The sequence below is a fragment of the Nycticebus coucang genome, chromosome 11 (assembly GCF_027406575.1).
Source record: "Nycticebus coucang isolate mNycCou1 chromosome 11, mNycCou1.pri, whole genome shotgun sequence".
NCBI classification, from domain to species: domain Eukaryota; kingdom Metazoa; phylum Chordata; class Mammalia; order Primates; family Lorisidae; genus Nycticebus; species Nycticebus coucang.
Genome location: NC_069790.1, coordinates 79,464,900 through 79,477,234, shown reverse-complemented (window position 1 = coordinate 79,477,234; position 12,335 = coordinate 79,464,900). Strand labels below are relative to the sequence as shown.

Genomic DNA, 12,335 nt, shown 5'->3' with positions numbered 1-12,335 from the left:
TCTTTAACAAGAAGGTCATTGCCTCCCTGTGTGTTGTTGAAGCTGAGTGTGTTAGTGTTTTTGTGGCCCCCCATCCCAGAGCAGGTAAAACTACTTTCTGTCCGTGAAATAAGCTTCTTTGAAGGAGCTCCAATGTAGAATCTTTTATCAAATTCTGCTACATAGTAAAAAGACTTAACACAATGTTTGGGGATGCTTATTTTTAATAGATATCATTCTACAGACTTTCATTGGCCATTAACTTCAGAAACGAGGGAGCATTTACGATTTCACTGCATCTTTAAAGAGAGTCATGCGCTTGTGAATATTTAACATGAAATAGGGTCCCTGGAAAACTGGAGAGAAGATGACAAGCACGTAATCTTTAAAATTAGAACAAAAGCTCAGTATTCACTCTTGAAACATGCTTTTTGATCTGCTCTTAACCTTGCATAGAGATGCTTTTAGCCCTCACTATTGTTATTAGTGTGGTATACATCAGATTATTTGTCTATCCAATTATTGTTTTTTACAAAAAATTGGATCATATTGTATTTTTAGCTTTTTATGCCTCCCCTTTTCACTTGATCTAGTATCTTTCCATCTGGGGCAGCGCCTGTGGCTCGAAGGGGTAGGGCGCCAACCCCATATGCCGGAAGTGGTGAGTTCAAACCCAGCACAACCAAAAACTGCAAATAAATAAATAAATAACTAGTATCTTTCCATATAACTACACTTTTTGTCAAGGATTTTTTATTACATTATGTGATCCTCCTTTCTTCTGATTCTGGATCTAAATATTATAGTGATAAGAATACATTTGTGTTGGGCGGCTCAGTGAGCAGGGCCCCGGCCCCATATACCGAGGGTGGCGGGTTCAAACCCAGCCCCGGCCAAACTGCAACAAAAAAATAGCCGGGCATTGTGGCGGGCACCTGTAGTCCCAGCTACTTGGCTAAGCCCAGGAGTTGGAGGTTGCTGTGAGTTGTGTGACACCATGGCACTCTACCGAGGGCAATAAAGTGAAATTCTGTCTCTACAAAAAAAAAAAAAAGAAGACATTTGTGTTGAAAAGAGGACACATTCATCTGTCACAGGATTAGTTAAAAGAAAAAAAATTTTTTAATTAAAAAAATAGGAAAAGAGGAACATAAATTTTAGCCCCAAATATAGTATTAAAATTATAAAATAAAATAATAAATAGATAAAATCATATAAATTTTAATAAAATAAAAATCACATAGAAGCAAAATGTCATGTAGGTGCCAAATACATGAATAGAAAAATAAATGAGATAGAATAGGAAATAAATGGATAGAAATAAACAGAAAATAAATATGAATAAAATAAAATTCATATTTATTCAACAAGTATAAAAATAAATGGAATAAAATCCCCTGACTTATAGGCTCAAAACACAAACCAATTCAAATAGGGTTTATATCCACTTATGGATAATTTATGGATCAATCCTGGACTGTGCAGAGGTTTTGAATGTTGGTTACCTCATACAGACAGAGCAGACCAGGGGTCTGATTCAATGTTGTTGCTGATGTTGTGTAAGCCACTTCCAAAATTGTATCACAAATATCTTTATTTTCTGTCCCAATCCCTCAACTCATGCCAGTTAAAGTTAGAGTCTTGCTACGTGAGGAGCAGAGTGTTCATTCTCCTGTAACACGACTTTGGGTTTCTCAGGTCGGCTTTAGTCCACTTCGAATTCTACGCAAGCGCAACAAGGCTTTGAAGAAAATCCGAAAACTGCAGAAGCAAGGCCTGCTGCAAGTGACACCAGTAAGCTCCTTGACTCCATTTCTGTGCATTATAGTTAAAAGCTTAGTAAAGCAAATTCAGGGTGTTAGTTCCATTCTTTTCAATGAAATACCAAACAGGGCATTTCACGTGCCAGTGGATGCCATATTTTTAAATGGCATCTTTGAGGGTCTCTCTAAAATTGTTATTCTCCTGGGAAGAGGACCAAAGACAAATGTCTACGATCCCGTTGTCTGACCCAAACTCACTAGTTGCCCTTGACATACACAGTGTTTTTCTCATCAGAGCTATCGCGCTTATTATCCTCTCCAACAGAAAGGAGTTATATGCACTGCTTATGCTGTAAAAGATTCTGATGAAGAGCTGGACAACAACGAGGTGGAAGAACTGGATCAGCCCATCAATACCACAGACCTGCCCTTCGAGATTGACTGGAATGCCCACCTTCCTTTCAACATCGCAGTCCCCAGAATCAGCATCCACAGCCTTATTCTCGACTTTTCAGCAGTGTCCTTTCTGGACACTTCTTCAATGAGGGGTCTCAAAAAGGTCATTTCTTTTTTCTTGAAGCAACCAATCAATGATGAAAAGCTAAAAATTGTATTTATGGAAAGATTCTACTTTAGATAAGACACCCTTAATTAGAAGTCAGTTACAATCTTGAAGTATTCCCCTCAGTAGACAACTACACTCAGTCTCCCATCAAATGTAAATTCTGTGGTGCTTTCAAATCCTTGTGGGCACTGTATCTAAATTATTCTGAAATCAGAGACCTGGAAGTGTCCGGGGGTGGGGGGGGACAAATGGAATAGTGAATGCTTTTGTTTTTACCCTTATCCATTATATGCTGATGAAATTTCACTCAGCTATTAAAAATATGTCTCAGCAACAAAAATCCCAAATAGATGTATGAAAAAAAAAAGTCACATGCAATTTAAAAACAGGCCTGAAACAGATTGCCATCTATTTTTTTGCCATAGTTTTGTCAGCATTTCAAAAATAAATTAGTTTCTTCCATAAATGCAGATACACATGTAAAGAAAGTCTAAGAAATTCTACATCTAACTTTTTTTCTTGGGGGTTTACAAAAATCACCTTGCCAGAGAGCTATGGTAAGATCTGTTAAGTATGAACTTGACACAAACTTTGAAAATGCAATCAATTTAGTTTCCCTTATCGTTAATAAAACATTTTTAGCATCACAGAACCCTCACAAGGGGTTGCTTTTTCTTTTCTTTCTTGGTTTTTATTTTAACTTAGGAGGAAAAAATGCACATATATGTAACATTAACTTTTTGATCCTAGCAATATAGCACAAAGGACAGGAACTCTGACTCAAGTTCCTTTAAATCACTAATTCTTTTTTTTTTTTTTTTCTTGAGACGAGGGTTTCTAACTCCTGAGCTCAGACAATCCACCCACCTTGGCCTTCCAGAGTGCTAGGATTATAGGCATGAGCCATTGTGCCCAGCCTAAACCGCTAATTCTTTAGTACAGTGCCCAGTGGAGGTTCTGAAAGTGTTAATCGACGAAAGTGATATTAATGCCCATCTAACCTGATCAACTGTATGCTCTTATTCATATCACTACCAGTATTTGTTCTTAGCCTAGAGATCATGAAAATCGATCAAGAGTCCAATCACGGTGGACAGGAATGATTAACAATTTATGTGCTACAGGGTGGGGGGGGGGCATTTGCTTTTTTTACTTTCATGTAGCTAGAAGGTTCTAGCTGAGATCACTCATAGAAGATACTATTTTAAAACTAAATCAGAATTGGTCTTATGAGTTTGAGGCAGAACATTTTCCCATAATAATTCCCTTAAGAACAGCGATTTTGAACTTCTGACTGAGGAGACGGCTCTTACATTTGTTTCTATTGAGGAGCCTTGCTTTTAACTTTGGTGTCTCTTTATACTATGATCTCTTTTCAAAATGTAAAAGGTTCTAAAAGCAATATATCATCTGTCAGATACAGTTATGACAGTTTTCTTTACATTTCTGACAAGTGAAACTGTTCCCTAAGGGACATATACTTTCTTTTTAACAGATACTGCAAGAATTTCTCAGGATCAAGGTGGATGTGTATATCGTTGGAACTGATGGTAGGTTGTTATATTTTTACTTTACGTTCTGCCAACCACTTGAGGCTCACTGCCAACTCTTAATCTAGATAACCTCTCTAAACAACAGATATTTGTCCTTGACACTCTCCCCCTCCCTGATTTCTGCAGGACCCTTCTGCTTCACCTCCTTCCTGTCTAAGAGCTCCCCAGGTTCTGACATTGGCTCTTCTCCCACACCTTACCAGTCTTCCAAAGCTTCAGCCTTAAGCTTCAGTCACTAGTTCTAATTCCATGGACTCTTTGTAGTCAATGGGTCCTACGTGTTAATGAATCCAGGAGGGAGAGAGTTTCAAAGACAGATGCCAAAGATAGGAGCAGATGCTAAAGTAAGCTCCAGCTGGGGGAGGCTGACAGGGAGGCAGTTAGTCTCGACAATGCACCCAGGGATGGTGGCTCATGCCAGAGAGTACTCAGAGAGGCAGAGGCCTGAGGATTCTTGAGGCTAGGAGTTTGAGACTCTCCTGAGCAAGTGAGAGAAACTCCATTTCTACAAAAAATAAAAAATTAGCCAGGTGTGGTGGTGCATGCCTATAGGACCAGCTACTGGGGAAGAAGGCTGAGACAAGAGAATTGCTTGAGCCAAGGCATTTGAGGTTGCTGTGAGCTATGACGTGACAGCACTCTACCCCAGGTGACTGAGTGAGACTGTCTCAAAAGAAAAGAAAAGAAAAGAAATACACAGGAGTCACATCCTTTTGCAGTTCTTTGTGTCCCCACTAGATGATGATTTCTTCAGGAGATGATGTTAGTCTTGTTTAACTTGCCTAGTTCATAGGACACGTGAACATCGGTTCAGACTTAATGAGCACCGACTATCATGCACTTTCCTGGGTGCTGGGGATACAGGCCTCTACCTTCATGAAGCTTATAGTCTCATAAGAGAGCCACATAATAAGCAAATAAAAACACGTTTCAGGTAGTGATAAGTGCTGTGAAGAAAAAAAGTTAATGAAACATACAGCGATGAGGTGGTGCTATGGTAGGCTGGCAATCGGGGATGTCCAGTAATGCGACATTTGTGCAGAGGCTGGACTGAAATGAGGGAGTCCATCCTGACAGTATCTCAGGGGACAGTGTTGTAAGGAAGAGGGACAACTGGTATGCGGGTCCTCCAGAGGGCATGGAATTGGCATCTTTAATCTCTCCCTCTCTACTGGCTCCTACCCCTAAAATCTCCAGGTGACAAACATCATCTCCTCCTTCCTGTTGCACACCACCCACCTCCATTTTGGGTGCTGGTCACCCCAGTCACTGAGGGGTCCTTTTTGTGTTAAGTTTGCCTATGAGCAAACTTTCCCACCTCCATGTTTTAGTACCTTCTGTCTCTTTCTCCAAATCCTGAGCACTTTCAAATGGTATCTACTCAGTTCAGTTTTCCTAGATACCCACCAAGGGGAAACAGTCTTTAGCTACTGTCCCAGAATGTCCGTAGTACTCAATCAATATCTTATTCATTCAACAAAAATATATAAGGACCTACTATGTGTTGGGAATTATATTAAAACTAGGAAAAACAATGAAGGAAGAAACTAGATTGTTCCTTATCCTCATTAGTAAGCAACATTTTTCCTTTCAGTACTGTAGTTATACATAAATGTGCTATGTGATGTCACAGCTCACAGCAACCTCAAACTCTTAGACTTAAGTGATTCTCTTGCCTCAGCCTCCCAACTATCTGGGACTACAGGCATCTGCCACAATGCCTAGAAGTTTTGTTGTTGTTGTTGTAGTTGTCATTGTTGTTTAGCAGACCAGACCTAGTTTGAACCCACCAGCACAGGTGTCTGTGGCTGGTGGCCTAACCACTGTGCTACGGGTGCCACGCCAATTCAGCCCTTATTTATCTTTTAATTCTTCTTATTACACAGCCATAGTTTTATACACAGTAGACATCAGGTAAGATTTGATTGAGCGATCTGGTTAAAGCCTAAGTAAGAGAGATTTCTGAGATGATTGGAGAGGAAATGTAGGTGCTAAGGAAGATGTTTTCTGATAAAACCCAGAAGTTTTAGGAAAATAGGCTATAGTTAAGTCACTGATAAATAACAAGCCTGGCGATCAAGAATCACAGCATATCACTGGTCCACAAGCTTGTTCTATTGTGACAGAATCCCAAATTTTAATAACAAACCACATTTCATACTCCAAATCATTAAGTACAGAGATTAACTCACTAGGCTTCTGCCCAAAGGATAGTGGATTTTCTTCTAGGAACTAGTTAAATTTTTCCTATTTGAACCTTTTCCTTCTGCCCTTTTACATAAGGGGGTTCAATATATATTTTTATTAAAAGACATCCATCAGTACCAGAAGATAATGTACTAACAATACACCAGTATTATACCATTACAACCCACAAACACTTAACCAAACATCAATGAAAGGTGTTTTTGCAAATAAAAATTCCAATTACCAGCCTCAAGGGAAAACCTGTGTCCATATAATCGCTTCTTCCTAAGGGTTACTGTTTCTTTTCTCTCTTCAGATGATTTCATTGAGAAGCTTACTCGGTGTGAATTTTTCGATGATGAAGTCAAGAGCTCAATATTTTTCTTAACCATCCATGACGCTATTTTGCATATTTTGATGAAGAAAGATTATAGTACTTCAAAGTTTTATTCCTATCAGGTACTAGCTCTTTGAGGACCTTCACATTTGCATAACCAATCATTTATACTTCATTAAATTTCCCTTTATTTTTCCATATCTATAAAGATAAAATAGAACTTGTCCCTAATCCATATTTCCATTCTCTTTTTCTTAGGAAAAAGACACGAAAGTTGATTTTACCATCAACACAAATGGAGGATTACGTAAACGGGAGTGTCAGGTAAGATTCTTCAACAGGTTTATCTTGACCTAGACATTACAGCAACCAGATGCAGAAGTCGTGAGGCCTCTTCCAGCTTGCTGCAAAATGTCCCTCGTGTGTGCAGACGTCTGTGTGTTATCCCCAGAAAACTGAAGCAAGGCCAATCAAACTCACAAGGGATTGTGAGGAAAATAACTCACACAAAAGAAGATGAAAAATAGTGATGTTTGTCTTTTACATGTTATCCAAAAAAAAAAAAAAAGGAAAAATAGTGATAGATTTCTATTAATGTGGTAGCAAGCATATCTTTTTATTTTTTCAAAGTACTTACAATAGTGCCCTTATTCTGGCCCTGTGATAATCAATGAGGCAGGGAAGGTATTGCTATTTCCATTTACAGATGAATTAGTGATTGTGCTGAGATGCTAATACACACCTCCAAGTCCCTCGCACAGCAATGAATGTTAAGCTTCTTTCTTTCCTTCCATACTAGAGTGAGATCCAATTTACCATTTAACTAGATAGTATCATTTCATTTTAGAATACTCATTTCTAGAACCTTCAACACTTTAAGGCAACGTTTCTAGTTTGGGAAAAGCAGAATCACAAATCAAAATGGGCTTCTGCTGTGGGGCAGGTACGTAGCAGGCGCATATTATTCATTATTACAATGTTTATAACAATATGAAAATTTGTATCTTCATTTTACAAATAAAGACATTGGGAAAGAGGCTCAGAGAGCTTAACTAATTTGCTTGAGGTCACATACAAGTGACCTCAACAGGATTTGAACTAAGATCTGCCTGATGACAAGACCTGTCTTCTGTTCACTATAGTATACCCACTCTATCCTTTGGTGAAAGATTAATGGATTGAGGGACCAGAGAAAGAATCCAATGGTTGTCTTCAAGTATGGGAGATGGCTGGTGTATTTCTCTTAGTTGAAGAAAGGTTTAAGGACAACAAAAAAAGGAATTTAGATTAGAAATGAAAAAGAGGCTGGGCACAGTGGCTCACACCTATAATCCTAGCATTCTAGGAGGCCCAGGTGGGAGGATTACCTGGGGCGAGGAAAGAGTGAGACACCCCCACCACCCCAAATCTCTAAAGATAAAAAAATACAAAAAATTATCCAGTTGTGGTGTGGGCCTGTGGGCCTGTGGTCCCAGCTACTCGGGAGGCTGAGGCAGAAGCACTTGAGGCCAAGAGTTTGAAGTTGCTGTGAGCCAAGATGACACTGCAGCACTCTAGTCTGGGTGACAGGATGAGACCCTATCAAAAAAAAAAAAAAGAAAGAAAAGAAAATGGAGGGAGGAAGGAAGGAAGGAAAGACATAAAAGAGAAATGTATAGCATATCCTGGAACATTGTTAAGTGTGATATCAAGCAGCAAAAGTCAGATGAAAAGGCCATTCCAAAAAGTTGGATAGACCTGAGTTGAGAAGAGTGCCTTGAGCACTATGATTCTGTTTTCCAGGAATTCATTCCAGAGAAACCCAAATCTGGCACCTTGCCTGAGTACCTTAAAAGAAAAGTCTTGTACCAGAAACCCTCCTCCCAAGTAGTTGGACTCAGAATTGTCCCCAAGTATTGTTAAAGAATAAAGCATAGTGTCTCATGCATAGTGTCTCAGCATAGTGTCTCATGAGCAGCATGAACAAACTTAATGTCTGCTCCAAGCTTTAGAACCAACTGTCTAACAAAATGTGGTCACCACAATGCTGTACCTGGACTTCCTCATATTATTAAAAAAGGAAGCATTTAACACCAGCTCCCTTGCCTTGCTTAAAGATAAATCAACAGTTGTGGAGAGGGCCCCAGTGATGACTGGGGTGAAAGCTGAATGTGCCAGGGCAGTACACAATAAGTCCTTTGGAATGATACATTGCTACGACACATTGTGCTATTATTTTGATTAAGTTAAAGCTTTGAAAGATACACTGTCACAATATGGTATCACAATTGATCTATCACTGGTAACCATGTAGCAATAAAAGGTATTTGATAATTAAAATTCAAAACAACAACAAAAAAACTGTCGATGACTATGGTAAATTCTAGCTTCTAAGATATTATTAAAAGCAACAGAGCTTAACAAATCTTGTAAATCAAGAATTTTCTGATTTCTTCCAGGTACCGATTGAAACAAAATTCTAATCAAAACACAATTCAGAGGGATCCTCGCCTATCACAACTTTATACTCAAAAAGTTTTAAGTTCATACATTGTATGAAGACTATTTTTATTTGACAGAATTATGTTTCAAACTTTGGAACGAGATTGTTCTAGCATGGTATATTTTTCACATCCAGTATGAAATTATGTAAATATTCTTAATTTTGTATCTTGTAGATTTATCAAAGGAGAGATTGTTTATATGTATTTTTGTAGCACTGACAAATTTCCATCCAAGTCACTGCCTTCATGCACATGTTTTGCCGTGTACTGACAGCACTGTTTTGAATCTCATAATTTATACAGGTCATACTAATTTATCTCCGTTTTTTAAAATTCAGTTGTACAGTAGAAGTGTCGTTTTGTTTAATTTCTTAGCTTTCTGAAGCATATTTGCTGCAGGTCCCTCTTTAAAGTGGTCTGGCTGAAAACCTGCTAGATGAGGATTTTGTAACAAAACCCCTATAATAGGGCTTCTTTACCCAGATTTTATGATTACCAACCCAGCTTTTTAAAGCATCCCACTTCCTATCCAGATTTAAACACAATCTGTCTTATGTAATACCTGTAACTATACAGATTTAGAATGAAGAGTGCATGAGTTCATGGGAGCTATACAATGACACAGCACAGGAGGTGAAAAGTCAAGACAAAACATGCTGGGGAGATGCTTCTTCCTGGTCTCACTGGGAGGGAAGAAAACAGAGGGTAGAAAAAGGTATAACTCTTCTTTTGTCACTGTCTTGTGACTCACGGGCAGAATAACAGCTCCAGAGTTCAATTTAGCTAAAGAATGAGATTCAGCACCCTGCTTCTTCCCTTTCTCGTTAACATTGTTCTTAAAAAAATTTGTATTTATTCATGTAATAGAAATTAAACATCAGCACCAACAGAAAAAGATCCAGTGTCCTCTATTAAACATCAAACCACTTCATCGCTGGGAAAAGCTGCTGCAATTGTTTTAGATTCTGCCTCTGAATGTTTGTCAAAGTACCTTTCCATTCTTTGTTAATGTCTTACTGAGAGGGTTTGTCTAATGGACTTAAAACCAGTTTCAGAAAGGTAAAATAAAGGTTATTTACACAGCCAGCCTTAAAAACTAGAATATCAGCACTCTTTATAGAGGTGTTTCTTAAGCTTTTTGAGTCAGGTACACCTCATGTACAGTCTCATGTAGCTGATGGACTCCAGGGGGGGAAAGTACATATATATACATACATTTATATATGATGCCCTATATACCTCAGGCTAAGAGCTTTTCTTTTATAGAGAGTTGGAAGTAGAAATTGAAAACAGGAGCCTATTTAATTGATAATTTGGTTTGGGGATGAGGAAAACGCTTCATATAGAATTCTCATGGATGTCTGCCTCTTCCCTAGCAAAGGCATCCTCTTCCATTCTTCTTGCCAACAACAACAACAAAACCTCTAACCTAACAAAACAAAAAAGTGGGGCAGTGGGGTAAAAGGTAGTACAAGCACTCCAATTCGTGTGGCCACATCACTGTACACTCAGCCTTGACATCTTACCTTGTGGTTCATTTATCCCCATCCTTAAATGGTTTTTTCTCCTAGACTTTTCAGGTGTGTGGTTTGAGTACCTGGGGCCAATCCTCTACTTGCCTGCCTCAGAGCAAATGGTTGAAATTGACTAGTACAAAACTCTGATCTCTGATTTAGGGAGTAGTCAAGAGACCATGTTGGAAGATAAAAATAAATTTACATAAACCACAGTAAGACTGAAAAAGAGAGGCTGCAACTGGGAAACAGAACGACTTGGAAATAGATACATTACTGAAATTAAGGGTGAAGCTAGGCTGGGCATGATGGCTCACACTGTAATCCTAGCATTCTGGGAGGCTGAGACACAAGGATGCTTGAGGTCAGGATTTCGAGACCAGCCTAGGAAATACATTATTAACGTTCAGAATTAAATACATTTAATATTTCCCTTTCATTATGGTTATATACTTTGATAATACATTTTTATTTTTGAGACAGTGTCACTTTGTTGCCCTTGGTAACGTACTGTGGCATCGTAGCTCACAGCAACCTCAAATTCTTGGGCTTAAGTAATCCTCTTGCCTCAGCCTCCCAAGTAGCTGGGACTACAGGCACCTGCCAAAATGCCTAGCTAGTGATAATACATTTTTAAACATAAATTTTTTCCCTTGGCCACTATACTTCGAAAAAGAATATAAGACAGTTCTTTGAAGAAAATTAAGGAATGATTATTAAGAACAATTTCTAGGTAAGTTAGAGTGTAATCTCCTAAAAGGCAAGGAGGCATATCTATTTTGTTATACACCCATATCTAACATGTAATAGGTGTTTAGTTTACATATATATCTCATATATATACATATATCAATCTCATATATATGGGTTTAGTTTGATATATATACATATATCAATCTCATATATATATATACATCTTTCCACAAATCACCCACTTCCCACTTCTTAATACCTGTTAATGTTACCACCATCTTTTATTTTGTTGTTGCAGTTTGGCCGGGGCCGGGTTTGAACCTGCCACCTTTGGCATATGGGGCTGGCGCCCTACCCACTAAGTCACAGGCACCGCCCATCTCTTAAGTATGTTACTAAAACACTCTTCTTACTGGTCTCTCTGCTTCCACCTTTGTCTCCTTGTCTCTTCTCCACACACAGCTAGAGTAATCCTTTTATAAAAAGCCAGATTATCTTATTCCTTTGCTCAGAACACAATGGCTTCCCAAGCCCGTCAGAGGAAGGTCAAAGTCTTTACGATGGCCCAGAAGGCCTGTCATCGCCCCATTCCCTGTTACTACCTCTGACCTGCTCTTACTATTCGTCTCCACTACAGCATCCTTGCTACTCTTATATGCCAGGCCCAATCCCACTCCAAGGCTTTTGCAGACTGTGCTGTCTGCTTGGAAAGCTCTACCTCACATCCACAGGGCTTTCATCTACTTCACACTTCTGATCAAGTGTCATCTTCTGGCCTGCTCACTTTTCTTAAAATTGCAAACTTATTATTACCCAATTATCCTTACTCTTCTTTTTTTTCCATAGGATTTTATCACACTTCTAACTGGTATATAATTCAATGATGTGTATGGATTATGTCTCTATAGACTGGTACAAGTGAAGTGCTCAGAATGGTATCTAGCACATAAACAAATGATTCTTTACATCCCACATGATACACAATATATAATTGCTGCATATAGGCCATGAAATACTAGACTTAGCATGAATGAGGGTGCTTACCAGAGCATACAGACTATTCAGTTATCAGATCCGTAACTAAAACAAATTGATTTATACACCAAAGGCATAACAGTACTTTATCTCCAAGGAGGAAAGGGTTCATTTAGATAATATACACCAAAGGCATAATGGCACTTTATCTCCAAGGAGGAAACTGTTCATTTAGATAGTAGCTAAGGAGATTTACCTTTATTGTAATATTACATTTGTTTCAATA

General features: G+C 38.6%; 1 protein-coding gene across 1 annotated transcript in view; it reads left to right on the top strand.

Annotated features, from left to right (window-relative positions):
• SLC26A3 (solute carrier family 26 member 3) overlaps positions 1–9,762 on the top strand; it is a 38,353-nt gene extending 28,591 nt beyond the window's left edge. Inside the window, exons 16-21 of the mRNA XM_053553728.1 lie at positions 1,678–1,773; positions 2,068–2,301; positions 3,803–3,857; positions 6,364–6,506; positions 6,643–6,708; positions 8,823–9,762. Of these exons, the coding sequence (XP_053409703.1) occupies positions 1,678–1,773; positions 2,068–2,301; positions 3,803–3,857; positions 6,364–6,506; positions 6,643–6,708; positions 8,823–8,846 (618 nt within the window). The 3' untranslated portion in view covers positions 8,847–9,762. The remainder of the gene's footprint in view (positions 1–1,677; positions 1,774–2,067; positions 2,302–3,802; positions 3,858–6,363; positions 6,507–6,642; positions 6,709–8,822) is intronic.
• The last annotated feature ends 2,573 nt before the right edge of the window (positions 9,763–12,335 follow it).